Raw genomic sequence first — 24,578 nt, forward strand, 5'->3', positions numbered from 1 at the left:
ACATCCCAAAGAGAACGGGTGCTGGACTCGCGTTGGAGAGGTGCAAATGCCCCCGGGAGGAAGCGGCGGGAGGCTGGCAGGGAACACCCCGCTTTGATGCCCCGAGGTGCGTCAGGGAAAGTTGGATTCGGTGTCGCCCGGCCTGGAGACCTCGCTCCCCACGCGGCCACCGGGCCCGGTGGGTCAGAGGAAGCCAGGCTCCACTCCGCCCCGGCCTCAGGTGGAGCGCGTGTGACCCCGGCGAGAGCCTGACCTCTTCCCCCCGCCCTCCCATCTCCACCCCTTTCGAGGCTGGGGCTTTATTAAGGCCGGTTCCGTCCGGGTTGAGCCATCTGTTGAGAAGCGCGCTGGACCTGGCGGAAGCAATAGGTGACCGGGCCACAGGAGAGGCGCCGCGACCCAGGGCGAGGTAGGGACGGTTCCGTCCGAGCGCGGAGCGCGGGGCAGGAGCGCGGGAGCTCCCCGCGGAGGTTTCCCCGTCTTCGCGAAGGCCCAGGGCTCAAGGAAACACTCAAGATGCCCGAGCAGTCGCGCGCACAGGCGCACACGCCTTTCGGGGGTGCGGTGGGCGGGCCCGAGGGAGGTGGCAAAGCGCGACGATCGTCTGGCTGCGGGAACTCAGGCCGCCGGCGGGGGCGGCGCTGGGACCCGCGCGGTCGCCGCGCCGCGGGACCGCCAGCTCCCCGGTTCCCGTCACCCGGCGCACCCGGTTTCTCCGACGCCCCGCCTCCCCGCCCAAAGCAAAGGAAAGGGGCCGGGCGAGGCGGAGCCCGCCCCCCTCCACCCCTGATTGGTTGCCGCAGATGTCCATCCAGAATCTATTTTTGACGGAGGAGGGGGTGCCACCCAGCCTGCCCCAGATCACGTTTGCCACTAGCGGCCAACCAGTCCCGCCCAAGTCCGCGGGCCAAAAGCGACTGGGGGCGAGTGAGCTCGGCCCCACGGTCCCGGGCACGGGCGCCCCCCGCCCGACCCCGCGGCGGTATATCCCGTCCTGCCGGCCACCTCCCCCTCGTGGAAACGGAGCGGCGGCCTCGCTGTAGCGCGGAGGCGAAATGTAGCGAGCCGGGGGTCGCGGCTGGACGCTCGCCTTGGCTAGGGGTGTGGGGGGGCACGCCGGGGGGCGAGGAGGACCGCCGAGGAAGAGGAGTGATGAGAAGAGGGGGACCCCTGTACTCCCCGAGACCGCGGGCCCCTGCTGCCACTCGCCAGGCGCCCCCCTTCCTCCTGCGCTGGGAGCAGGTCAGTCCCGGTGTGGGGTGGGGGGCGGAGGGCGGGATCCTGGCGCGCAGCGCATTTGCTGAGTCTGACTCCGCGAGGGGCGAGCGAGGACGCCCGCGTACTTCTCCCCTTCCTTGGGCTTGGGGACGGTAAAACGGGTCGTTTACTGTCAGAGCATCCTGGTTCCGTTTTGCTGCTTTCACGCCAGGGCCTTAGGCCTGTCCGAAGTCTCTTTACTGGAAGGAGTGGAGTCAGGGACTGGCTGTTCTTCCTGCCCGTCCCCTTTCAGGTTAGGTGGCCTGAGTGGAAGACAGGAGGAGGGAGGGTCAAGTTTTAGCGACTCGGAAACTTTCCTGGAACAGGAGCAGTGGACTCCCTCCTGCGCAGAGGTGCCCTCCTAGATCTCCAGTGAGGGTCTTTGAAAGAACCACAGATTTGGTTAAAGGAGACTGGAAAAGGGAGTCCTGGTGACTTGCGTGGACAGAAAGAGAAAACAATAACCTGTGGGCCAGTGACTGACTGCAGTTTGATCCACCCTTTCCCAAACTGGAGTTGACTAATCGATTGTGTGTGTTTGAAATACTTAAGGACCTATTCTTCTTACCCCGGGAAATTCTCTTTAAAATTATTTTTTACTTCGTAAGAGCGATTGTGGTGAAATGAAATAGGGTGGGATCTAGGCCCCAGGATTCCCTTAGGCAAAAAAGTGGAATCATTACAGCCAGAGACTTGTACTTGGGAGCAAGTGTATTTTGGCTTACGCTGCTTTGTATTTTGTTTTGCTTTGTTGTTTTTTATTTGGTGCTTTTGTTTTTTGTTTAAGTAAATTCCACTATATCCAACTCTCAGCAACCCTGGGGAACAGGGCAAACCTAGGGAACTGAAGGGTGTGCATAGTAACCAGTAGCTTTACCCTCTTTCCCTTCAAACTGAGATAACTCCCTTGTCCTATCTGACAAGCTCGCAGGGCCCAGAGCAGGGGGAGAGAAGTAGAGACAGAGGCCTGGATCCAAGTCTGAGCTTTTTGTAACACTGTTGACTCTCAAGGGCAGGAGTGGGTAGGCCTCTGGCTCTTGGCCTTGGTCTGGCAGGCTCGCCTCACTGCTCAGGGAGTCCTATTTTTTTCTCAGGGGCTACAGTGCTTGGGAATCTGGAGACCTTCACTCAGTGATCAGATTCTGCCTGTTTAATTGCCCTGTGTGGCTGTCTTGTGACTGTAAACAATCATGTTCTACAGTGGTGTGGCTGTGTGTGGCAGGGAGTCTGTGACTGAATTTGTAACTGACTCCACCGGGCAGACTACATCCAAATAACACCGGGTTCTTCAGGAGCATTCAAGAAGGGATGTCTCCCGGGACATCCCTGCCCACCCCTGGTTACCAAGAAGACAGTGCAAGGCCTCCTGCACAGCATCTTCCCCATCCCGGGCTGCTCACCACTGGGGTGATCCCGTGGGGCGGTGGGTTGCTGACTGGGAGAGTGGTGGGGAGAGTGCCTGCTGGTCCTCCAGATGTTGCAGTGCAGAAATGGGTAAATTTAGTGGAAAAAACAAACTCTTCATGCCTGACTTGTGCCTGCTTTTATGTCTCCCAGGATGAGCCGTCCTTTGCTATATCGTAACATTCTCTTTTTCTTGTCTTCTTTCTACATAAGGTATTCCACACAGATTCTCGTGACTTGAAGGTCCAGGGATTCTGGGAGGTTCAAGGTCTTCCCAGGAAGGAAGGAAATCTCTGGAAGAAAGGTGAAAGACGACAGACACTGTCCTGGGACCAGCAGAACCCGAGAAGCTGTGGGAAGCTTAAGGACCCCAGCCAGAGGCGTGGGAAGAAGCCACTGCTCCAGGCCCAGGCTGCCTTCTGAAAGAATTGAACTCAAGCTACTTTTCATGAAAGAAGGGCCACCTCAGAGGTTACCCCAGATTCAGCTGGGTTCTTCCACTCTGGATATCCCTACTCTGAAGAGCCTGCTGCTGAGAACCAAAGAAGATAAGAGGCCAGATTAATTTTCCCCCAGCCCAGCGCTGGACAACAGGCGTCAGGCATCTGCACCCCTAGTGGCTGGCTGCGGGGTCTGGTGAGGAGTTTCTGGTTCCCTCCAGCCTGCGGCTTCAGTGCTTGATGGGGCTGCCTGTTGGTAGATCAGTGTTTGCAGCACCTGGTAGGAGCGGAGAGCCGTGGGAAGAGGTCCTGCGGCGCCCAAGCCTGGGTTCACCCCAAGACTAAGTTCTTTCTCGAGTTAGAGAGGGAGAGAGAAGGCAAAAAAAAAAAAAAAGAGAGAGAGAGAAAGAAGTTTCCCCCGTCCCGTTTTCCCTTCCCGTCATGTCCTCTAAGTTGGAGCTGAAGGACGTCCACCAGCTGAACGGGACTGGCCCTACTGCTTCACCCTGCTCTTCAGATGGCTCCGGCCGAGAGCCCTTGGCAGGGCCCGCGGAGTTCCTGGGGCCTGATGGGGCTGGGGTAGAGGTGGTGGTGATTGAGTCTCGGGCCAACGCCAAGGGGGTTCGGGAGGAAGACGCCCTGCTGGAGAACGGGAGCCAGAGCAACGAGAGCGACGACGTCAGCACAGACCGCGGCCCCGCACCACCCTCCCCGCTCAAGGAGACCTCCTTTTCCATCGGCCTGCAAGTGCTCTTTCCCTTCCTCCTGGCAGGCTTTGGGACTGTGGCTGCAGGCATGGTGCTGGACATCGTGCAGGTAGGACCTGGGTAGGGCAGCTCTGGCCTGTGAGTCCCGGGGACACCTTTCCTCCTGGGAAACTGGCTCTTGGAGCTTTCTCTCCACCTCCCTGGCAGCAGCTGCTGCTGCTTCCTAGAATTCTGTTTGCCTTTGAATCATATCCTCAGTTTCTTCTTGGTCTAGTGACTTACTGCAGAAGCCTCGAGGAAGCCCAGGAGCCCCGGGGACGGGGTCAGGGCAGTAATGCTTAACAGAAGCTGAATTGGTTCCAGAACTCAGGCTTGGAGGAGGAGAGATGGAATGGGGCGACTGCCTGCCATTCCTCCTGGGCATTCCTACTAAGCCTGGCTCAGTAGGACACATTTAGATGGGTCTCCGCTTTACGCTTTCTTTTTCCCTTCACTTGAGGTTTCAAGGGTACCCGTAGTAGAAAGCTCAGTTTCAAGTCTCCTTTCCATCCGCCTGCTGGGCAGGAATTTGTCTGGCTGCCAAGAGGGTCTCAAATTAAACGGGAAGGTTCTTTAAAGCATTTTGTGTTGCTTATCTGCCTGTAACCTTGGCACAATTTCCTTGGGGAATGGAGTTGGGCACATGCTGTCCGATGCATGATTTGAGGGGGGTGGCATAATAAGACCTAGAAATGCTAATTCGGTGACATAAATGGGGGCAAAATGTAACCAGGCTTGGACAAAACTGTCCTCTTTGCTCCTTACCTGTCTTCGTGAACCTGCTTTGGACAAAGAACACTCTTTTTGAGGCCACCGGATAGAATTGAGAATAAGAATTGGTAGGTCCTGGGAGAGCCAGGGATATGCTATGTTAGTGTATTGTGGCTTAGGACTCACCCAAAACCTCCAGGCCCAAGAGATAGTTCAAGTCTTCTTTCTAGATAAAAGTTTCTGAAGCACGATAAGGCACACAGCTTTCTGAAGATGCTGCATTTAACTAAGTTAATCATTAGCAGTTATCAAATTTCTGCTGAGTACTGGGCTCTGTCCTCCGTACTCAGAGAAATACCAAATGCTGAGGCCAAGGGAGATCTGGCCTCCCCCCTTTAGGACCCATCAATGTGTCCCTGACCATGAAATCTCAGGAGGATGTGGAGCTCAGCATCCCCTCTCCTGTGCCAATCCAACCCTCCAAACGATGCATGTGGTGATGCAGAGTCCTGCTGGTGGGTCCCACCATGCTCTTGTCCCAGGGAACTGAGGGTGGTAGGTTCTCGGTGGTTCCTGCTTTGACTTGAGCCCTTGAGGAGAACCCTGCACCTTTGCTTGCTAATGAGGGTGTTGCTTATGGCATGCCAAAGTGCCTTGTCCTGCTTCCTCTCACCCCTATCTTGCTACCTTGAGAACTGTTCCTCATGCCAGTAAGGAAGCCAGCTTGGAGCTGGGAAGGTGAGCTCTGGATTCCTCCCCCCAGTGGCTGCCCCTCCTCCTAGTGCAGTGAGAGGTGGGTAATAAGAGGTAGAAGAAATGAGACTTGGATAGCAGTTTCTCCACCTCTTCCATCCCTTTCCTGTGGCCTTGGTTCTCATTTTTAGAGTTTTTGAGTTCTGGTTTGGTACCTACAAAAGGGTATAGAAGCAGGGTTCAGTGGTGAACTGGGAGAAGGTTGTTTTATTTTCTGGGTAATACTGATATGGGGAGCATTTGCTGGGCTCCTGTGTAGGAGCCATAATCATCCCCATTTTGTAGATAGGGAACGTATGGCTTAGAGCAGTTAGGTAACTTGTCCTTGGTCATCTAACTCAGAGCCTGGCCATTAACCTTCGTGGCCTTCACCATGACCATAATTTGCCAGTTGGTTAAAGATTCTGGGAGAATTCTGCTCTCTTTGTCTTCCCCTGAAAAACAGGGTGTACTGAAATCTGGAACAATTGGAGTTATATTCTAGAGCGAGCAAGAACAAAAGTTCTTAGAGGGCCCCCTGCTTTCTCATCCCACATACTCAGAATTGTAGAGCTGGAAAAGTCTTCTGACATCTTGCCCCGCCCCCACCCAACCCCCACAAGCCTGAGACATTGAGAGACCTAGGTAGGGAGCCTTTGGAGCCTGCCCAACACACCCACAGAGGGCCAGCATTTGTCCTCGGTGTGGCACCTAAGCTCGCTGCAGAATTAGGTCCAGTTGGTATGGATGACAGTATGGCTGGATTGTCCCCTTCCCCAGCCTCCCTACCACAGCTGAGCTGGAGCAGGCCCTGCAGATAGCTGAAGTGGTGTCATGGGAGAAAGTGGGTGCAAGACATGAGACCACAGGGAGATCCTTAGTCCATATCTAGGGGAGCAAAAGGGGCAACTGACAATCTCAGATTCAGGAAGAGCAGGATGATTTCTAAGGATTCACACCTGCATTTTCCATCACAAGCTAAGATAGCCTTCAGTGGGGCAGAGTCTGGGAGTTCCTAAGAGCCTGGGGCCATCTGGAGGAGGTGGCTGTAGAGTGTCCCCAGTGTCTCAGAGCAACTGAGCAGAAGTCCATGTTGGTGCAGATGTTTCCTTGGCCCAGGGCCCCCAATCTTTCCCCACTGCCACAGAAGACCCAGTCTCTTCCTGGAAGGCCCATTTTGTCTCCTCTTATCTGCCCTCCTCTCTGCTCTCTGTGTACAGCTCCAATTTCCCCACTGTGGCTGAAAGTTCCTGCAGCATTTGGGAGGGAAAGCAGGGTTGGGCCCAATGTTGGAACTGAAGTGGATTGGGGCATGGGAACCTCCCTGCTGCAGATGCCTTGTGCCCCACCCCCTAGTTTGGTCCTGGCTGCTGCAGGGCACCTCACTCCCTGTTTTGGTCAGCCTTCTAAGGAATGAGGGTGGCAGGAAGTGGTATGCACACCTTCACTGGAATTCCCAGCTGTGTTAGGACGGGTAGGACTCCTAGGTCCTTATTTTAACTCACTCCACTGCTCACTTGCTGAGGATGCCAAGGAAAGCAAACCCCCCTGCCCCAAGCACCTCCTTTTCTGGCTTCTCTACCTGCTGAGTATATGGGAGCATCTGCAAAGATGAAAGTAGATGGCAGGCATGGGCTTGGGCAAGTGGATTGGGAAAGAGGCATTCTCTCCCGCCTGGCCTGCTCCCGTGGCTGTGGGCATTCCTGGGCATGACACTCAGGTTCCATCTCACTTGACCACCCCTATCTCACACTTTGTCCAGCTCTCTAATCCTGGCGTTGCCCTGAAGCCCTTCTCCTTGGACAACTAGAGGATACCTGCAGAGTTGTGTGTGTAGGGGGGACAGTGGCTCAGACAGGTGAAGACTGGGCTTACTCTAACCTGATCTGAAAGATGGGCTCCAGCCCCACTTCCCAGGTTCTCCCACAGCCCTTGCGTAGAGCTTATCTCTGTGGATTTCAGTCTTAATGTCTTGGCTCCAGTTCTTCCTGGCTGTGACTTTTTTCCCCGTTGCTACCCTCCTGGAGGGGAAGAGGCTCAGGACAGAACACTGTAAGGCAGGCAGGGGTCAGTGTATGAGGCCAGAGGAGGTGATAGTTGGAAGGGCAAAGAGGAGGTCCTGGCAGGGCCACTGAGGTGACTACTCTGAATCAGGATTATTTCTGAGTGTGGGGTGCACAGTCTCATCCCTCACCCCCAGAGCATCAGGGACCAGTGAGCCCCCACCTCCATAAGAAAGACCTGGAAGAGGAGCTGCATTTCTGAGAAACAGTGAAATGTGTAGATGCACCCCCAACCCCTGCCCCCAGTGGGGCCGTGCTTCTTGGAACACACTCTTTTCTGTCCCCAGCAGAGCAGGAAGGCGTGGGTGAAGGTTTGGCCGACAGGGCTGACGGGTTTGACTTCAGGGGCAGGCCCTCCCTGCCAGGGTGAACAGGATGGGCCTGAATTAGGCCAAAGCAGGAAGGACACACTGTCTGCCCCTGCCTCATACTGCGGACTCCTGACCTCGGGGCCACCCTGCTTCCAGGCTGCTTCCACATACCAGCATCTCTTCCCAGAGCCCTGTGTGTGTGCACCCTGGGCTGCATCTTTGAGCGGGTTTTGTGGGTAAAGAAAGTATGTAGGAATTGGCTGCTCTGACCCAAGTGCCCCCTTGGCTTCACTGGGCCGGACTCGGGTTGCGGGAAGTTCTGGGCTATATTCTGTGCGGTTGGGAGGACTTGCACAGGGGCTGTTACTGTGGCTGCCTGTTCTCCTTGCCTGTCTGTCTCTCATCTTAGCACCACTAAAACCCCACACCTCCTAGGTCCTTGTGTATTTAAGGGGGGGGGGAGGGGGACTGGGGGAGTGCCTATAGTGGCAGCCAGAAAGGCTTAGCTGAGCTGCATACATTATTTTTCTTAAATAATTATAAAGACAATGTTCCTGAGAAACAGTTCAGAAACTATTACTTGCATACACTTGGAGTATTTCTTTCTGGGCTCTTCACTCGGCCAGTGCATATGCATCACATACACCTACCTGGAAAACCAAGCTTTTCACAGAGCTGGCAGCTGGGAAGCTGGGAGGGGCAGATGGTTTGCAGAGAGGACAGGCTATGAGGCTGTGCTCAGAGAGGACTTCTGAAAGCCCACAGTAGGCACCTTCCTGAGGGGAGGGGAGCAGAGGGGAATTCTTCCTCCTCTGAAGCTGTTTGTCCAGTTTAGGTGAGGAAGGAGCGGGCAAAGCGGAGCAAGGCTGGGCCTGCAGGGAGCTGGCACCCCAGCAGTGTGCACCAGCATCCAAAAGTAACAGTTCCAAGTTCCTCCTGGGTAGATGGGGCTCGCTGGGGCTGCCTTCTCCCTGGGGCCTTAGGTATGAGAAGGGATTTGAATCCTTCCAGCCTCTGGAAGGGGCTGGCTCTTCCCGTGGATGCCTGAAAGCTCAGCAACTTACTGAGGGAGAGAGGGGGCAGGGAAGGGGGTTTCTGAGAGGGGCTTCCCTAAAGAGAGTCCTAGGCCCTCCACCAGTGAGGGGCCAGGCCAAGAGCCCAGATCAGGATACACTCCAGCCCTAATGAGATGAGCCTGTCACCAGGGTACCGACAGGGTCATCCCTCCCCTGCCCAAAAACACACACAAGAAGAACTGAGGAGAAAAGAGAGGTCCTTGCCTTTATAGGACCCCTAGTGTCCGGCCTCACCCGGTCTCTAGTCCTGGCCCAGCCCCCTCTGATATCCTCGAGCATCTGCTGTTAATTGTGGTGAAACACATAACATAAAACTTATCATTTTAACCCTTTTTGAATGCGCAGGTCAGTAGGGTTAAGTCCACCCACATTGTTGTGCTAGCATCACCACCACCCACCTCCAGAACATTTTCCTCTTGCAAACCTAAAACTCTGTACGCATTAAACACTAATCCCCCTTCTCTCCCTACCCCCTCCACTGGCACCACCGTTCTACTTTCTATTCCTATGAATTTGACTTCTTTAGATACCTCATATAAGTGGAATCATACAGCATTTGCCTTTTTGTGTCTGGTTTATTTTACTCAGTACAATGTACTTAAGGTTCATCCACGTTGTACAGGTGACATGCTGTCCTTCCTTTTTAAGGCCGAATAATATTCCATTGTATGTATCTAACACATTTTATTTATCTCTTCATCTGTCAGTGGACACTTGGGTTGTTTCTACTTCTTGGCTGTTGTAAATAGCGCTTCTATGAACATGGGTGGACAGAGATCTCTTTGAGACCCTGCTTTCAACTCTTGGATATATACCCAGTAGTGAGATTGCTGGGTCATGTGATAGATTCTACTTTATTGTTTTGAGGAGCCCCCGTACTATATTCCATAGTGATTGCACCATTTTACATTTCCACTAACAGTCATAAGCGTTCTAATTTCTCCAGATTCTTGCTAACATTTGTTCTTTTTTTTTATTTATTTTTTATTTTTTTAATATATCTTTATTGATTTCAGAGAGAGGAAGGGAGAGGGCGAGGGAGAGACAGAAACATCAATGATGAGAAAGTCATTGATCGGCTGCATCCCGCAACCCGGGCATGTGCCCTGACCAGGAATCGAACCTCGATCGCCTGGATCCCAGGTTGACGCTCAACCGCTGACCCACGCCCGGCCGGGCAACATTTGTTCTTTTCTGAGGGTTTTGTTGTTTTTGATAGTAGCCATCCTAATCAGTATGAGGGATCTCTCACGTAAGTTTGGTTTGTAACCTTTGCTCATCCTTAACTATAGAGTGTTGGTGTTGGAGTTGCCTTTAGAGACCATTTCATCTGGCTCCTGTATTATACATTTTATAGGCAGGAGCCTGAGGTCCTTGTAATTTGTCTAAGGTCCCCTTAGTCTGTGCGGGGAGGATGTTGGAGAGACAGCGTGAGGCCCCTCCCTGGGGTGTCTTGTAGGAGACATAAGGCTGTCAAGTCCATACATTACAGCTCTTTGCCTCAACCTATGCACTTCTGCCTGGTCTCCACCCCCTCCTCCCTCTCCAAACCTAAAGGCTTTCCATTCTTAAAACAAATAAAGGAACCCACATTGCTGCCAAGGCCAGGGAGGGAGAAGCAATCCCAGCCCTTTTTACAAGTCTTCAGTTTCAATTGCAACTAAAGGAGCTTTCAGATAGCCAATCCTGGCTGCTACTTTTTCCTCTTAGCACTCATGAGTACATTGCTCTCTGAACCTTAGTTTCCTCATTTACAAAATGGGCTTAAAAATAGCCCCTACCTCATTAGGTTGTTGATAGGATGAAATGGGAAAAAATGCATGTAGAGCAGTTAGCCCAGCGTAGTCACTCTACTTAATAGATGTTAGCTGAAGGAACCGAGGGGGGGGGGCGGGGGGGCGAGCCAGGCCTAAGTCCGGCTGGAACCTGTGTCTCCTGACTCCCAGCCCAGTGCTCTCCCTTCAGGGTTACGCCTGCCTCCTCCCTGAGAGGTCGGGGAAGGTATGCAGGGAGAGGTGCAGAGGAGGAATAAAAAGCCTCTTGCAAACCAGTATTTTGAGGTTTGGGGGCTACGGTCTTAATTCAGATCCGGTTCAGAAGGAACATTGCTATGGCTGAGGCCCAAAGCCCTTAGAGATAGAAACCAAACAAACTCTAATCTCAGCCCCGTGGAGCCCAGCTCTCAACAGCTGAGACAACACTACCCAAGGTTGAGGCCACAGAGAAAATGGACTAAAGACAGTGGGGTTGGGGATTGCGATTTGAGGGGGAATCTCAAAGGAATTTGGGGGTGTGAGCCACCTGGGGTGGCTCAGCTGTGTGGCTCCTCACCGTTCTCTTCCCCCTGGCTCCAAATCGCAGGCAGAGGAAGTGGAGCCAGGCTGGGGGCTCCTGACCAGAACCCTCCGCATCTCCCCTGTTCTGAGGGGTGGGAGGGGTGCTGTGTTGTTTGGAGCACCACAGGCTTGGTTTGGTTCCAGAGTTCTTGGAGGAAAGGTGGCTGATGTGCTCACTCCCTGCTGACTCCATTTCCTCCTCAAGCCCCTGATTCCAGACTATCTGTTCAACCTTGAAGCCAGTCCCTTGGGGCACTGAAATTCCTGAGATCTGTTTTCACCTTGTAGCACTGGGAAGTCTTCCAGAAGGTGACAGAGGTCTTCATCCTGGTGCCTGCACTGCTGGGGCTTAAGGGGAACCTGGAAATGACCCTGGCATCGAGGCTGTCCACCGCAGTGAGTGCCCTGGCTGGGAGGACTGGGGGATGCAGAGGGCTCCGGGCAGCACAGAGCCAGGCTGGGAGATCACTCCTGGCCTTTCTCAACTGCCCACGCCTGGAGTGTGGGGCTGGGGTGGGCAGGTGGAGGGAGATCCCAGGCTGGGTGTCCTGCTCCTGGCAGGGGCTCCCTGCTCGAGTGGTTCCCAGGCTCGGTTTCTGGATGTCTCAGCCAGCCCTGGACTCTTGCCCCACCCCCTGTTTTGCAACCCGCCTCGTGACTGTTTGTGCAGCTTTGACAGGCAAGCATCATGCTGGTCCCTCCACCTGCACAGATGGGGGCCTCCTCTGATCTCCAGCCCTACTCTGCAGCTGGGCCGGAGCAGAGCCAGGCCTTCCCAGCACCCCCCCCCCATTCCATTCCCTTTTCCCCTTGGCTTTAAAGGAATAGGCCGAGAGGGGTGCTCATTACTCCCACCTCCCACAACCCCTTAGATCAGCCATAACGATTCAGAGGCTGAACCAGATACAAGGCATGGGGTGGGAGGTAGGAAGCAATAAAACTCAGGAGGCCAAGGGAACCAGGTGGCAGAGATGTCCGTACATGGCCACAAGTCTGGAGAAGGCAGCAGAGAGAAGTGGCAGCCAGCCTTGTCTGCCCCAGTTTGCCCTGCTCTGGGCCTTCGCTTATGCCACCTCACTCCTTCCCAGATGCCCTTGGGGCCATAGTCCTACACCAGCAGCTAATCTTCCCTTCGCTAGGACAGCAAGCTGGCTTCAGAGCTGGGATCCATCCAGTCGTTGTCACCCATGCAGGAACGAGCTGTCCTGATGAGCAGGACAGAAGATGGGGCCTGCCTCTGCTCAGCAGCTCTCCTGAGGAGGAGAGGGGAGGCCCCCTTGGCCGTCCCCTTCCTGCCCACTCCCGCCCCAGCCACAGGAGCTCAAGGAGCTCCTTCCTGCTCACTCTGGCCCCCCTGATCTTACTTCACTCTCCAGGGGGGGTCATGTTCTAGTCCCAGAGTCTTAGGGCACACGCACTGATTCCTGATCTAGGTGGGGTGCTAATGGACTGAGCTGCAGGCCTTTTCCAGCCTGGAGTTCTAGCCCCCTGTCCTCCCTCTCCCAGGCCAACATTGGGCACATGGACACACCCAAGGAGCTCTGGCGCATGATCACTGGGAACATGGCCCTCATCCAGGTAAGAGAGCAGGAACCAGAGAGGTTGGGCTGAGCATCCTCCTTGGTCAGGAATCTGAAAGGTTTAGGTCAGCCCCTGCTGGGTCCTCAGTGAAGCTCCGGCATCCTGCTGAGCTGGCTTCTCCCAAAGCAGCCTTAGGAGGTAACCAGGTTTCCCAGGAAAGCAGCCAAAAAGCTCTAGTATCTCAATGTCAGTTCTTGGCTCCCAGTGCTGCAGGGGGCTCCTATCCCAACAGATCTGACTCAGGAGAAGACTGGAGTGCTGAAACGTCCTTGACCACCCTTGTCTCCTGTCCCCATAAGGCCACATAGGTTCTGCACTGTAGTCATTCCCCTTGAGCCCCAGGCCTTGTCTCTGGACTGAAGTCTTAGGCACCATTGAACCTCACCCCAATCCCCAGAGGAACACTCATTCAGCCAGTAACATGTCCTGGGCCCCTGCAGGGTGCACTGCCCAGTACTAGTGTCTGGTGTGAAACTAAATAAATAAAGACATCATTCCAGCTTGGGAGGACTGGACAGTCCCGCCCTGCCTGCCTCGTGGGGCTGCTAAGGGCCAGGAAAAGGTCTGGCCAAGTGCTCAGTGGCCTCTGCTAAGAAGCTGTCTACTCCCAGGGCTCTCTGAGTTACCACTCCCCTCCTCAGGTGCAGGCCACAGTGGTGGGCTTCCTGGCATCCATTGCAGCTGTCGTCTTTGGCTGGATCCCTGACGGCCACTTCAGTATCCCGCATGCCTTTCTGCTGTGTGCCAGTAGCGTGGCCACGGCCTTCATTGCCTCCCTGGTCCTGGGTAAGGAAGAAAGGGAGGGGACGGGGGAGGAGCAAGGGAGCAGGGAGGGCTACCCCAGAGGTGTCAACTGGGCCGGGTACCTCCAGTCTCTTTTTGTTACTACCCCTTTATCTCTTCTTACCCTTCCTGGCCCCTCCCCTTCCTCCCTAGGTATGATCATGATTGGAGTCATCATTGGCTCTCGAAAGATTGGAATCAACCCAGACAATGTGGCCACCCCCATTGCTGCCAGCCTGGGTGACCTCATTACCTTGGCACTACTTTCAGGCATCAGCTGGGGACTCTACCTGGAGCTGGGTGAGGCTGAGGCTACCAAGGGTGTGACCTGGGTGGGCTCCTGGGTAGAGTTGGGAGAGATGGTTAATGTATGTGCAGATGTGTAAGCATTTCTCCGGTGTTCTTTCTTTGGTTGGAACACAGTTGTGCTAACTCCCCACCTTAGAGAGGTGAGGCTGAGTGCTTATCTCAAATTCAGGCAGCAGGAGCAGGAAGAAAGTATCGGAGAAATATGCATATTCCTGCTGGGTCCTGTGGATTCTGGCTTCCCTTGGAGGGGTAAGGCAGGCAGGGTAAAGGAAAGGAACTGAGGCTGGAATCTGCTTGCAAAATGAAGAAGGGGAGGGGAGATAGTGATTTCTGGAGATCAAAGCAAGAAACCTAGAGTCTGGTCTCTGCCCCTTATGAGTCCAGTGCTTGGGGAGCTTTTGACCTTGGTTTTCTCATCTACACAATGGAGAAGGCTGGCCCCATCTATCTCCTGGGCTTACAGTGAGGATCAAATGAGGCAATATATTTCCAGGCATTTAGCGTGGCATTGCTTTTATCCGTTGGGATATTTGCAGGCTCAGCCAGGGGGAGGCTGGGAGCTGGGAGCCACAGTGCTCACCTCCCTCTGATCTCTGCTTCTCAGATAACTGGAAATACATCTACCCCCTGGTTTGTGCCTTCTTCGTGGCCCTGCTACCTGTCTGGGTGGTGCTGGCCCGACGGAGCCCAGCCACAAGGGAGGTGCTGTACTCCGGCTGGGAGCCTGTCATCATTGCCATGGCCATCAGCAGGTAGGCTCAAGCCTCTCTACCCTCTCCACCCTGCCACAAACTCCCTTTTAAGACCTGAAGAGATGGAGCATGGCACAGACCCTGGAAATGCCTTCAATGGTGTATCAGTCACCCTATTATAAATGACAGAAACTATCTGAAGTGAGTTTCATTGAAAATCAGAATGCATTGGCTTAGGGAACTAAAAAGGCCCAGCTGGCTTCAGGAGCAGGAATTATATCATCAGGGCCCCAGTATTCTCCATCTCTCGGCTGTTCTCCCCAGGTTCATACTTTTCTACTCGTACTAATTCAGTCGTAAGAGAGATTTTTTCTCAACAATTTCACAAAGTCCCATAATAGAATTTCATTGACTCTCCTTTAGTCACATGATTATCCTTCAACCAGTCTGTGGCTTTGGGGATGAGATGCTTTGATTGGATGATTTTGGGGCCTAGTCATCATTGGAGTAATGTCGTGCGAACCACAGCAACTGACTTTAAGAGAGGCCATTCCCTGAAGATCTCAGCACTGTTACCAGAAGGGGAAATAAATACAGAGTGGGCAAAACAGCAAAGGTTCTCACAAGCAGGTCAACCTGATGATGGCTCCTCTAGCCAGCTTGGGAGGTGGGCACCACCAGCTTGCTCAGGGAGCAGTGTGACAGTTGAATGTTATGAGCAGAACTGGTTCTGGTAAAAGAAGCAAAGACTAGAAGACAAGGGACTCCTAGGAGCCACCTTGCTTCCCTTCCTGCCCAAGGTCAGATAGGCCTGTCCCTCTCATACCAGGGACTAGAACAGAACCCTTTAATGGCCTTTGTGTCATTTTTTCTTTGTGTCTACGTAGTGTGGGAGGCCTCATCTTGGACAAGACTGTCTCAGACCCCAACTTTGCAGGGATGGCTGTCTTCACACCTGTGATTAATGGTGAGGTCTTGGCCTCAGCTGCCAGGGGAAAGGAGAGGGCAGAAGAAGAGGATTGGGGGGCTTTGTATCATTCGGGGTTCTAGCAGGCAAGAGAATCCAGCTCAGTTAGTTCAAGACTTTAATGAAGGGGCTGCTCCCAGAAATGAGAACAGGGTCGAAGGACCAACAAGATGTTGAGGCATTCAGAGATTAGCAACAATAGGAAGCCCTCCTTCTCAAGGGTCAAGGGGAGAAAATAGTATTACAGAAACCCAGAGAGAGCCCTCCTCTGCCCCCAGCAGGGGTAAGCCACTGCCATAAAGCAGCGAGGGATCAGGAAAGAAATACCTGACTCCTCTCCTCCCACCCTCTCTGATCGCCTACTGGTGCCTCCTGTTGAACAAACCCAATTAGAAGTACCAGCGTGGGAGGTTGGGTGCTATAGTCTGTAGAGCTTGGAAGACTCCCTGGAATTGGGGTGGGGGTTTTGTTTGGTCTTTGTCTTTCTTCTTAATGTCTCCCTCTTCTCCTGGGAACTCGTCCCTCCCCCATGTCTAAGGTCTTTGGTCTCTGCAGGTGTTGGGGGCAATCTGGTGGCAGTGCAGGCCAGCCGCATCTCCACCTTTCTCCACATGAATGGAATGCCAGGGGAGAGCTCCGAGCAAGCCCCTCGCCGCTGTCCCAGTCCTTGTACCACCTTCTTCAGTCCTGGTAATGGCAGAGCCCCTCCTCCTAGGTCCATTCCAGCCCTGGAGGGAGGGGGTCAGCAGTCAGTGAACTTCACTTAGGAAACAGCTGGGGCCCAGATACACAGGTTCTGCTTCTCTGCTGGGCTGCCCCAGCTTTTGTAGAGGGCACAGCCCAGGCAGGAAGGCTCTCCCTTCCTGAGACACCCTGGGGGCTGGGGGCCATGGGATGGAGAGGTAGAGGGTCAGCTGTCTGCTGCCCTGGAGTGTAATGTGGTACCTCCTGGCTTTGAAAGGCCTTCTGGGGCCAGGTTTCCTCCTCACCCCTTCTCTCCCCCGGTCCCAGATGTGAATTCTCGCTCGGCCCGGGTCCTCTTCCTACTTGTGGTTCCAGGACACCTGGTGTTCCTCTACACCATCAGCTGTATGCAGGGAGGGCACACCACACTCACACTCATCTTCATCGTCTTCTACATGACAGCCGCACTGCTCCAGGTACGCACTGGCAGGGGCACGGGGGCCAGGGCTGCCCTGCTGGGGTGACAGGGGAGGCCCAGGCTTGGCCTGTCTGGACACTCTGCCCCTCTTTCTCCGGGACTGGATGGCAGATAAACACTGGACAGGGGCTCGGTAGCACAGGTGTAGTTCCAGCAGAGTCACTAACGTGCTGTGTGACTTTGGCCCAGTAGTAGAATTATCTCTGAACCTGTGATACGTTTGCAAATTGAGAGGAATGAACCGGAGGTGGTGGTTTTCAGCAGGTGGTTGTAGGGTGCTGAGCAGGTGGGCTTTGGCCACAGAGCTCCATTTGGCTCTGTTTTGCATGTTGAGTGTTCTCAGAAGATTTCATATAATAAAGGGTTTCAGGGCTTGAGAAAGTGTCAAAACAACTGTACTAGACAATCAGTAGGATCCTATCCAGCCTTGCCATTCTATAATACTATGGCACTCTCTCCCTTGTTGTATTATTACATTTTTAAACATTTTATTTAGAAATAATTACATATTCACAGGAAAGTGGGAGGAAAAATGTACAGAGAGATCCATCAGTTTCCCCCAGTGGTAACCTCTTACAAAACTATAGTACAATGTCAAAAGCAGGAAATCAACACTGATACAATCCACAGAGTTTATTCAGGCTGCACCCATTTCACATGCATTTGTGTGTGTGTGTGTGTGTGTGTGTGTGTGTGTGTGTGTAATTTTGCGTAGTTTTATCACATTTGTAGATTTATGTAACTACCACCACAGTCAAGACACAGCACTATTCCATCAGCACAGAGCTCCCTCAGGCTACCCCTGTATAGCCACACTCACCCTGGTTATTATCCTTTAAACTCCTATAGATTTGTTTTTTGAATAGGTAATAACAGTCACATTACAATTCAAAATTTTTTAAAAGTTCATAGTGAAAGGTCCTCTTTTCTGCCCTGCACCTAGCCATCCAGTTCTATTCCTCACCAGCCGCCAGTGTTATCTATTTCTTTTTCTTTTTTTATAATTTAATTTAATTTATTTTTTTGTTTAAAATATTACAGATGTCCCTTTTTATCCCCAGTGACCCATTCCACCCCATCCCATCCCCCTCCACAGTCCCTCTCCCTACCATTGTCCATGTCCTTGGGTTGTGCATATATGCATATAAATTCTTTGGTTACTCTCTCCCCCTCCACCCACCCGCCCTCCTCCAGCCCTGTGACATTCATCAGTCTGTTCTATGCTTCCATGTCATTGAATCTATTCTGTTCATCAGTTTATTACATTCTTTAGATTCCACATATAAGTGAGATCATGTGATGCTTGTTTTTCTCTGCCTGGCTTATTTCACTTAGCATAATACTCTCCAGGTCCATCCATGCTGTCCCAAAGGGTACGAGATCCTTCTTCTTTACAGCTGCTTTACAGCTTTTTTACAGTAGTATTCCATGGTGTATATGTCCCACAGCTTTTTTTTCCACTCATCCACTGATGGGCACTTGGGTATCCATTTCTTATATACCCTTCATGCTATTTCATATTTATACAGGCAAACATATTTTTCTTATTTTCCTTTTTTTTTTTTACACACAGATAGCCCTGCTTTCTTCACATAACAATTTATCCTAGAGGCCATTCCATATCGACATGTAAACAGAAGAGCATCCTGGTTTTATATGGCTGCATTCTAGCCTGTTACAGAGACGTACCCTAATTTCAGTTAACCAGTCCCCTATTGACGATCACTTACCCTTTCAGCCCCTTCCCCCCACCTTGAGAAAGGTGTGTAGGGACATCTTAGCAAGGGCCGGGCTGAGATCAACCATGTGCTGTTTCCCGAAGCAGTTACCCAGGTCACCACATTCTCTTGCAAGTGCACTTAGTGGGAAGGAAGAGGGTCTGTGGCTGGAGGTTAGCCTTGACCTACCTTGGGAAGGATAAGCCTTGCCTCCATTATCCTTGACGAGCACGCCGTGGGACACTCCCATCTCTGCCCCTTTCTCTAGGCCTATGGAGGCCCGGAGCCTGGCATTCACCCCCGTAAAGGTTCTTCGGGATCCTGTGCTGCCTCCTCTCCTCTCAGCCGTTTGTTCCAGGGCCTTCCCAGGGGCTGGAATGTAGGAACAGCTGCTGCCATTCCCTTCCTGGGGCATCTCCTGAAGCCCCTCTGCCCCGCTCTTTATTTGGGGCTCTTCTGAAGCTGCTGGAAAGGGTGTGAAGCTATTGGGGGATCAGGGCCAGGGCCACGGGAATACAAGGCAGCTGTGTGCAGGGCAATGGGGAATGTGAAGGGCGCTAGAACTGTAACCTCTGGCTCCCTGGAGAGAAGACTGGAGAACAACCAAATTTGCCTAAAAATAGGTATAAATTCTAGCTTCTCTATCCTGAAAGAGCCTCTGGTTCCTGTATCAGAGCCCCTTAGGGCAGAATTTTCATACCACAGCATTTGCAAAGTACAGTCAAGAGTAAAACCTCCCAAATGACTGTGCTGGGGCTTTACCATTAGAAGCCATTTCATTCTCACACGGTTGCAGTCATTTAGGGAGCCCAGGTCAGGGATGGTACAGAGCATATGGAAGGTGTGGGCCTGCCCACTTGCACATGGCATCTAGATCAAGTGCATTTCCAACTTAAAGGTGCATGCAAATCTTGTTAAAATGCAGAATCTGACTTAGGAGACCTGGGGAGGGGGGAGGGGGTACTGAGACTGCGTTCTAACAAGCTCCCAGCTGCTGTTGGTGCTACTGGTCCTGGGCCCACTAGCAGGGTTCTAATCTAGACCATTCTTAGTTATCTATAGTAATGGAGGGAAAGCAAGGGCACAGATAAATCAAAGCAGTAGATAATCCAAAATGTCTTTTGAATTGCTGTGCACTGCCTGCTTTCTATTTAGCAGACTTGTTCGTGATTCTGTTTTGCTAGGACTAACATTAAAACACACTTGCGTCCTTTGAGCTCACAACAGCAGAATGGAAAGGGTCAGGAGGAAGCCAGCTTAGGATAATCAGCTGTTACTCAGACAACTGTGCTGGCAGCGGCCTCAAACGCTGTCCTTATTCCACTCTGCTCCGAGGAGAAATCGCTCTATGAAAAGCCAGCTCCAACCCCTGCCCCCTGCCGGGCTCCTGGAGAGGCCAACATGGCAGGAGTTGGAGTGACCTGTGAATAGGGTGACCTAGAATTAGAGGCAGGAGAGCCCAACTCCTGTGGCACGTAGGATTTCAGTCAGGAAGCCCCTCTTTGATAAATTTGGGAGCAGAATGTAATGCTGATGTGGGTGACCCCAAGGAGTAGAGCATCTTCCTTTCTAAAGGGCTCACATTGTGTCTGTTGTGTGTCCAAGGTGGTAATGGGGTGGAGGAACACAGAGAGGTCACCGTGTGGAAAGATGAACTGTCCCAGCGTAGGGACTGTGGAGAGCCAAGCCTTGTGATGCAACGAATGGGCCAGATCCTGTGGCCTTTGGCTCCCCCTGGAGAGAGGGAGGGCTACAGGCTGAAGTCTTGTGTCCCTCCAGGTGCTGATTCTCCTGTACATCGCCGACTGGATGGTGCACTGGATGTGGGGCCGGGGCCTGGACCCAGACAACTTCTCCATCCCGTACTTGACAGCTCTGGGGGACCTGCTTGGCACTGGGCTCCTAGCACTCAGCTTCCATGTCCTCTGGCTCATTGGGGACCGAGACACGGACGTCGGGGACTAGCCTGGTCACTCAACCTTCTCCTCACCCTCTGCACTTTCTTAATGAAATTTTGTCTTTTGTTCCCCTTCCCCCACCCCACTCCACACTCCCACCTCTTTCTAGGACTTCGCTTTGATACCGAATTCTCATTATTTTCAATGGGAATTTTTATACATTGAGCCAAGTTTGTATAACAAGAATTCAGGCAGGGCAGAGGGACTGAGATAAGCAGTACAAGTAGATTTTTGAGACAATCACCAAGTGCAATTTCAATTTCATGTGAGGTGGATTGGGACAGGGATTCCATCTGGGAACTTGGAACATGCTTTAGCAAACTTAGTCTTGACCCTAATGAGAAACCCTTTGTGAGTGGGCTCTGGTGTTTTTGTTTTCTCTTTTTTTGGTTGAACAGAGGAATAAATATCACTAACCCCCCCCCCCACACACACACACACACATACACTTTTTCTAGAAATGGACCAACTTCAAGGCAGGAGACAACTGCTCTTGGCTCCATAAAATCCTAGCCCTGTTCTGTGCCCTCTGGACCTAGGCCCTTCTGCTTTCATAAAGACTAAGGTGGACTATTCAAATTGTGCACGTGCCTCTTACCCAATTGATGGTAAGCACCGCCCTGATGACCTTTTTGCCATTGATTGTGACATCCAGAAGAAATGAGCAGTGGCCTGGTTTCCCTTTTGACCCATACTCGCCCATAGGTTTGCAAAGATCTATATCCCCTCTGGGCCCAGAGGACCAATTCTGTATCTCTGTTCAGCCTTCACCTCTAATTGTCTCTAAGCATTACCTTCCCCAGAGCTTGCCAGATTGGGTTCCAGGATTAGGGACAGGAATGGGTACGTGGAGAATGGTTGGGAGGCTGAGGGCAACCAGGGGTGTCTCACTGCTGCTGTTTCTCCTGAGGACACATGGTCACGTGTCACCTCCTAAAATCACTCAGTCTGTCATGTCATGGAGATCAGTTGTCCTCTTTCTTGGCTTCTGCCCACATTGACCATCCAGTCATTTACTCATTCAACAAGTGCACAGCCTCCCCAAGAGGAGCGCTTCTGCAGGCAGGTCTGAGACATTCACTGAGCAATATTTACTGAGTGCCTACTACGCATTAGGTACTGTGCCAGGCACTGACTAGCCAGTGGTAAGGGAAATACAGCTCTAACCTCACCTCATTCCCCAGATAAAGGCCACATGCTCCTTCAATCTGGCAGGAAAAGCGTCCTCGCTGTATTTGCATCTGTATCACCAAGCCAGGTTCTGCCTCTGGATCTCCCTCCTAGAGCCCAGCTGTGTAAAATGCTGACCGCAGCTAGAGCGCCCAGCCCCATGGCTCAGCCAGTGTTCATCTCTCAAATGACCCTTCCTCACCTTTCCTACACTCCACCTCCCCTTACCAGCCATCAAAAAAGGGTTCAGAACTAGTAGACTAGACATCAACTAGCTCCCTCTGCTTTTTCTCTGCCTAGCACAAGGTTGGGAGAACACTGAAGTCTCTCTCTTACCCACGTTACTCTGAACAGATAGGAAGTCTGTCCACACTCACACATGTACAAATCTGGGCGTTTGGATGCAGGTTTTTTCTAGCCTCTCCACATTCTTCCCAGACCCCCCCCCCCCACGTCCCCTAAAGGACCCACCTCCAGGGAAAGGCAAAGGAATGACCTTATCTCTTACCAACACCATGCCTTACCCCAGGAACTTGCCCTGTACCTCCAGACTGTCTCCTCTCTCCCTCCATTTCCACCCAGGCCACTTAGTGGAGTCTAGAACCTTAGAATTGGAAGGAACCATAGAGGTTCTCCAGTTGGAACTGTGTCCAACAGAGTTCATTAACACCAGCCTGGGCTTGTTTCTGCTCCTCGGGCCTTGCATCTTGTCCCCGACCTCCAAACACATTTGCACACAGACTCTTCTTGTACAGGCACCAGAATCAACTCCCCTGCCCCTGAAGTTGTGCCCCGTGAGCCCCAGTCACCCCTGCCCAGTCACTCACCCCTTCCTCATCTCTGGAGTTCGGCCAGGCTGCCCTGGAAGACTCGAGCATCTTCCTTTGCCTGAGGCAGGAAGGTAGGCGTGTCCCCAGCCCTCACTGTGAGCAGAGGGGAGGACTGTGGGGTGAGACGGCAAGACAATGAAGCTGACTTTCGTGGAAGATTCGTTTCTTTTCCCCTGATTGCACAAACTGCATGTACTTTTGGCCTGGCTGCAAGGAGCGATATTGGTTTACTCTTGTATCCTTAAAAAGTTACAGAACTGTGTCTTAAGAGAATTATTTATAGTTACTATAACTGAATTGACAGATGTCAACATAACTGATAAATTATATTTGGTAAATAAAGAGGACGTTTATTTAGGTGGTTGGTGGTTCCTGTGTGTCTCATCAAAAAGCAGCTTCAGCTGTTGTAGTTCCCCCTCCTCTCTAGTCCCCCCTCCTCCCTCAGACGTGGAAAGGGGCCAAAGTGTGACAAGAAGTGAAATATCTCACCCTGGCCAGTGGTTAGAGCGTTGGCCTGTGCAATGAAAGGCTGAAGGTTCGAGTCCTTGTCAAGGGCATGTACCTGTGTTGCAGGTTCCATCCCTGGCCCCAGTTGGGGCCTGCGAGAGGCAACCAATCTATACATCTCACATCAATGTTTCTCTCTCTTCCCTTCTCCCCTCCCTTTCCCCCTACCCCCTCCATTGTCCCTAAAAGTCAATGAAAAAATATCCTCGGGTAAGGATTAACAAAAAAGAAAAAAGAAACATCCCCCCCCCCCCCCGCAGTTTTAGCTCTGAATTACTGCTTTTATTTTATTTTATTTTATTTTATTTTATTTTATTTTTTGTTTAAAATATTACAGATGTCCATTTTTCTCCCCAATGACCCATTCCACCCTGTCCCACCCCCCTCCCCAGTCCCTCTCCACACCATTGTCCATGTCCTTGGGTTGTGCATATAGACATATAAATTCTTTGGTTACTCTCTCCCCCTCTACCCACCCACCCTCCTCTATCCCTCTGACATTCGTCAGTCTGATCCATGCTTCCACGTCATTGAATCTGTTTTGTTCATCAGTTTATTTTGTTCATTATATTCCACATATAAGTGAGATCGTGTGATGTTTGTCTTTCTCTGCCTGGCTTATTTCACTTAGCATAATATTCTCCAGGTCCTTCCATTACTGTCCCAAAGGGTACGAGATCCTCCTTCTTTACAGCTGCATAGTAGTCCCTGGTGTAAATGTCCCACAGCTTTTTTATCCACTCATCTCCTGATGGGCACTTGGGCTGTTTCCGGATCTTAGCTATTGTAAACTGCGCTGCTATGAACATAGGGGTGGATATAGTCTTTCTGATTAGTGTTTCAGGATTCTTAGGATATATTCCTAGAAGTGGGGTCACTGGGTCAAAAGGCAGCTCCATCTCTAATTTTTTGAGGAACCTCCATACTGTTTTCCACAATGGCTGCACCAGTCTGCATTCCCACCAGCAGTGTGCTAGGGCTCCCCTTTCTCCACACCTTCGCCAGCACATGTCATTTGTTTCGTTGATGGGAGCCATTCTGACAGGTGTGAAGTGACACCTCATTGTGGTTTTAATTTGCATCTCTGATGATTATCGACACTGAGCATTTTCTCTTGTGTCTCTTGACCATCTGTATGTCCTCTTTGGAGAAGTGTCTATTCAGGTCCTTTGCCCATTTCTTAATTGGGTTGTTTGTCTTCCTCTTGCTGAGTAGTATGAGTTCTTTGTACACTTTGGAAATTAGCACCTTATCAGATACATTCTTGGCAAATATGTTTTCCCAGACCATGGGGTTCCTTTGTATTTTTGAGGCTGTTTTCTTTTGCTGTGCAGAAGCTCTTTAGTTTGATGTAGTCCCATATGTTTATTTTTTCTTTTGAAGAAACATCTCTTAAAGACAGAGATGTATGATAGAAAACACATCAATCATTTACCGATGGTGCTCTGGGGCATAGGCCGGAAGCCAATGCAGTGGCCTTGCTCTCCACTCACTGACTCGGCCTCAGTTGGCATACTGTGCCAAGGGGTTAACATTCCATCCGTGCAGAGGCTTACAACCTGCTTGGATCAAAATAATAATGGCTGTTACTTGTTGAATACTTACTATATGCCTTCACTATAAGCCCTTAGAAAATTTACAATTGACTGCAAAGGGTTTGGAGTCAGGCCTTAGTTCAAATCCCAGCTCTTCTGCTTGTGTTTGTGTGAGCTTGGGCAAGTTATTTACCCTCTCTGAGCTTTAGTTTCCTCATCTGTAGTAAAACTTATTTCCTTGGATTAATAGAATTCAATGAGATCATGCACATAAAGCACTAGGCACTGCC

General features: G+C 51.8%; 1 protein-coding gene across 2 annotated transcripts; it reads left to right on the forward strand.

Moving 5' to 3' along the window:
* On the forward strand, nucleotides 1–22,603 carry SLC41A1 (solute carrier family 41 member 1). Of its 2 annotated transcripts, none has more exons than XM_081120464.1 (11): nucleotides 1–409; nucleotides 2,875–3,917; nucleotides 11,365–11,472; nucleotides 12,583–12,654; nucleotides 13,299–13,443; nucleotides 13,594–13,740; nucleotides 14,354–14,501; nucleotides 15,329–15,408; nucleotides 15,964–16,098; nucleotides 16,420–16,568; nucleotides 20,068–22,603. In XM_081120464.1, the coding sequence occupies exons 2-11, from the start codon at nucleotides 3,543–3,545 to the stop codon at nucleotides 20,251–20,253; spliced, it is 1,545 nt and encodes a 514-aa protein (XP_080976590.1). In that variant the 5' UTR covers nucleotides 1–409; nucleotides 2,875–3,542; the 3' UTR covers nucleotides 20,254–22,603. The 2 variants fall into 2 exon arrangements, with proteins under 2 accessions (XP_080976590.1, XP_080976589.1); XM_081120463.1 differs by lacking the exon at nucleotides 1–409 and adding an exon at nucleotides 580–1,242.
* The last annotated feature ends 1,975 nt before the right edge of the window (nucleotides 22,604–24,578 follow it).

This window comes from Miniopterus schreibersii (genome assembly GCF_964146895.1).
Source record: "Miniopterus schreibersii genome assembly, chromosome: 19".
Taxonomy (NCBI): domain Eukaryota; kingdom Metazoa; phylum Chordata; class Mammalia; order Chiroptera; family Miniopteridae; genus Miniopterus; species Miniopterus schreibersii.

Excerpts from the sequence above, each read along its gene's own strand:
- SLC41A1 (XM_081120464.1), top strand. The coding sequence starts at position 3,543 with ATGTCCTCTAAGTTGGAGCTGAAGGACGTCCACCAGCTGAACGGGACT. Across the intron at positions 12,655-13,298 it reads GGAACATGGCCCTCATCCAG|GTGCAGGCCACAGTGGTGGG; the intron begins GTAAGAGAGCAG and ends TCCCCTCCTCAG. Across the intron at positions 16,569-20,067 it reads TGACAGCCGCACTGCTCCAG|GTGCTGATTCTCCTGTACAT; the intron begins GTACGCACTGGC and ends GTGTCCCTCCAG.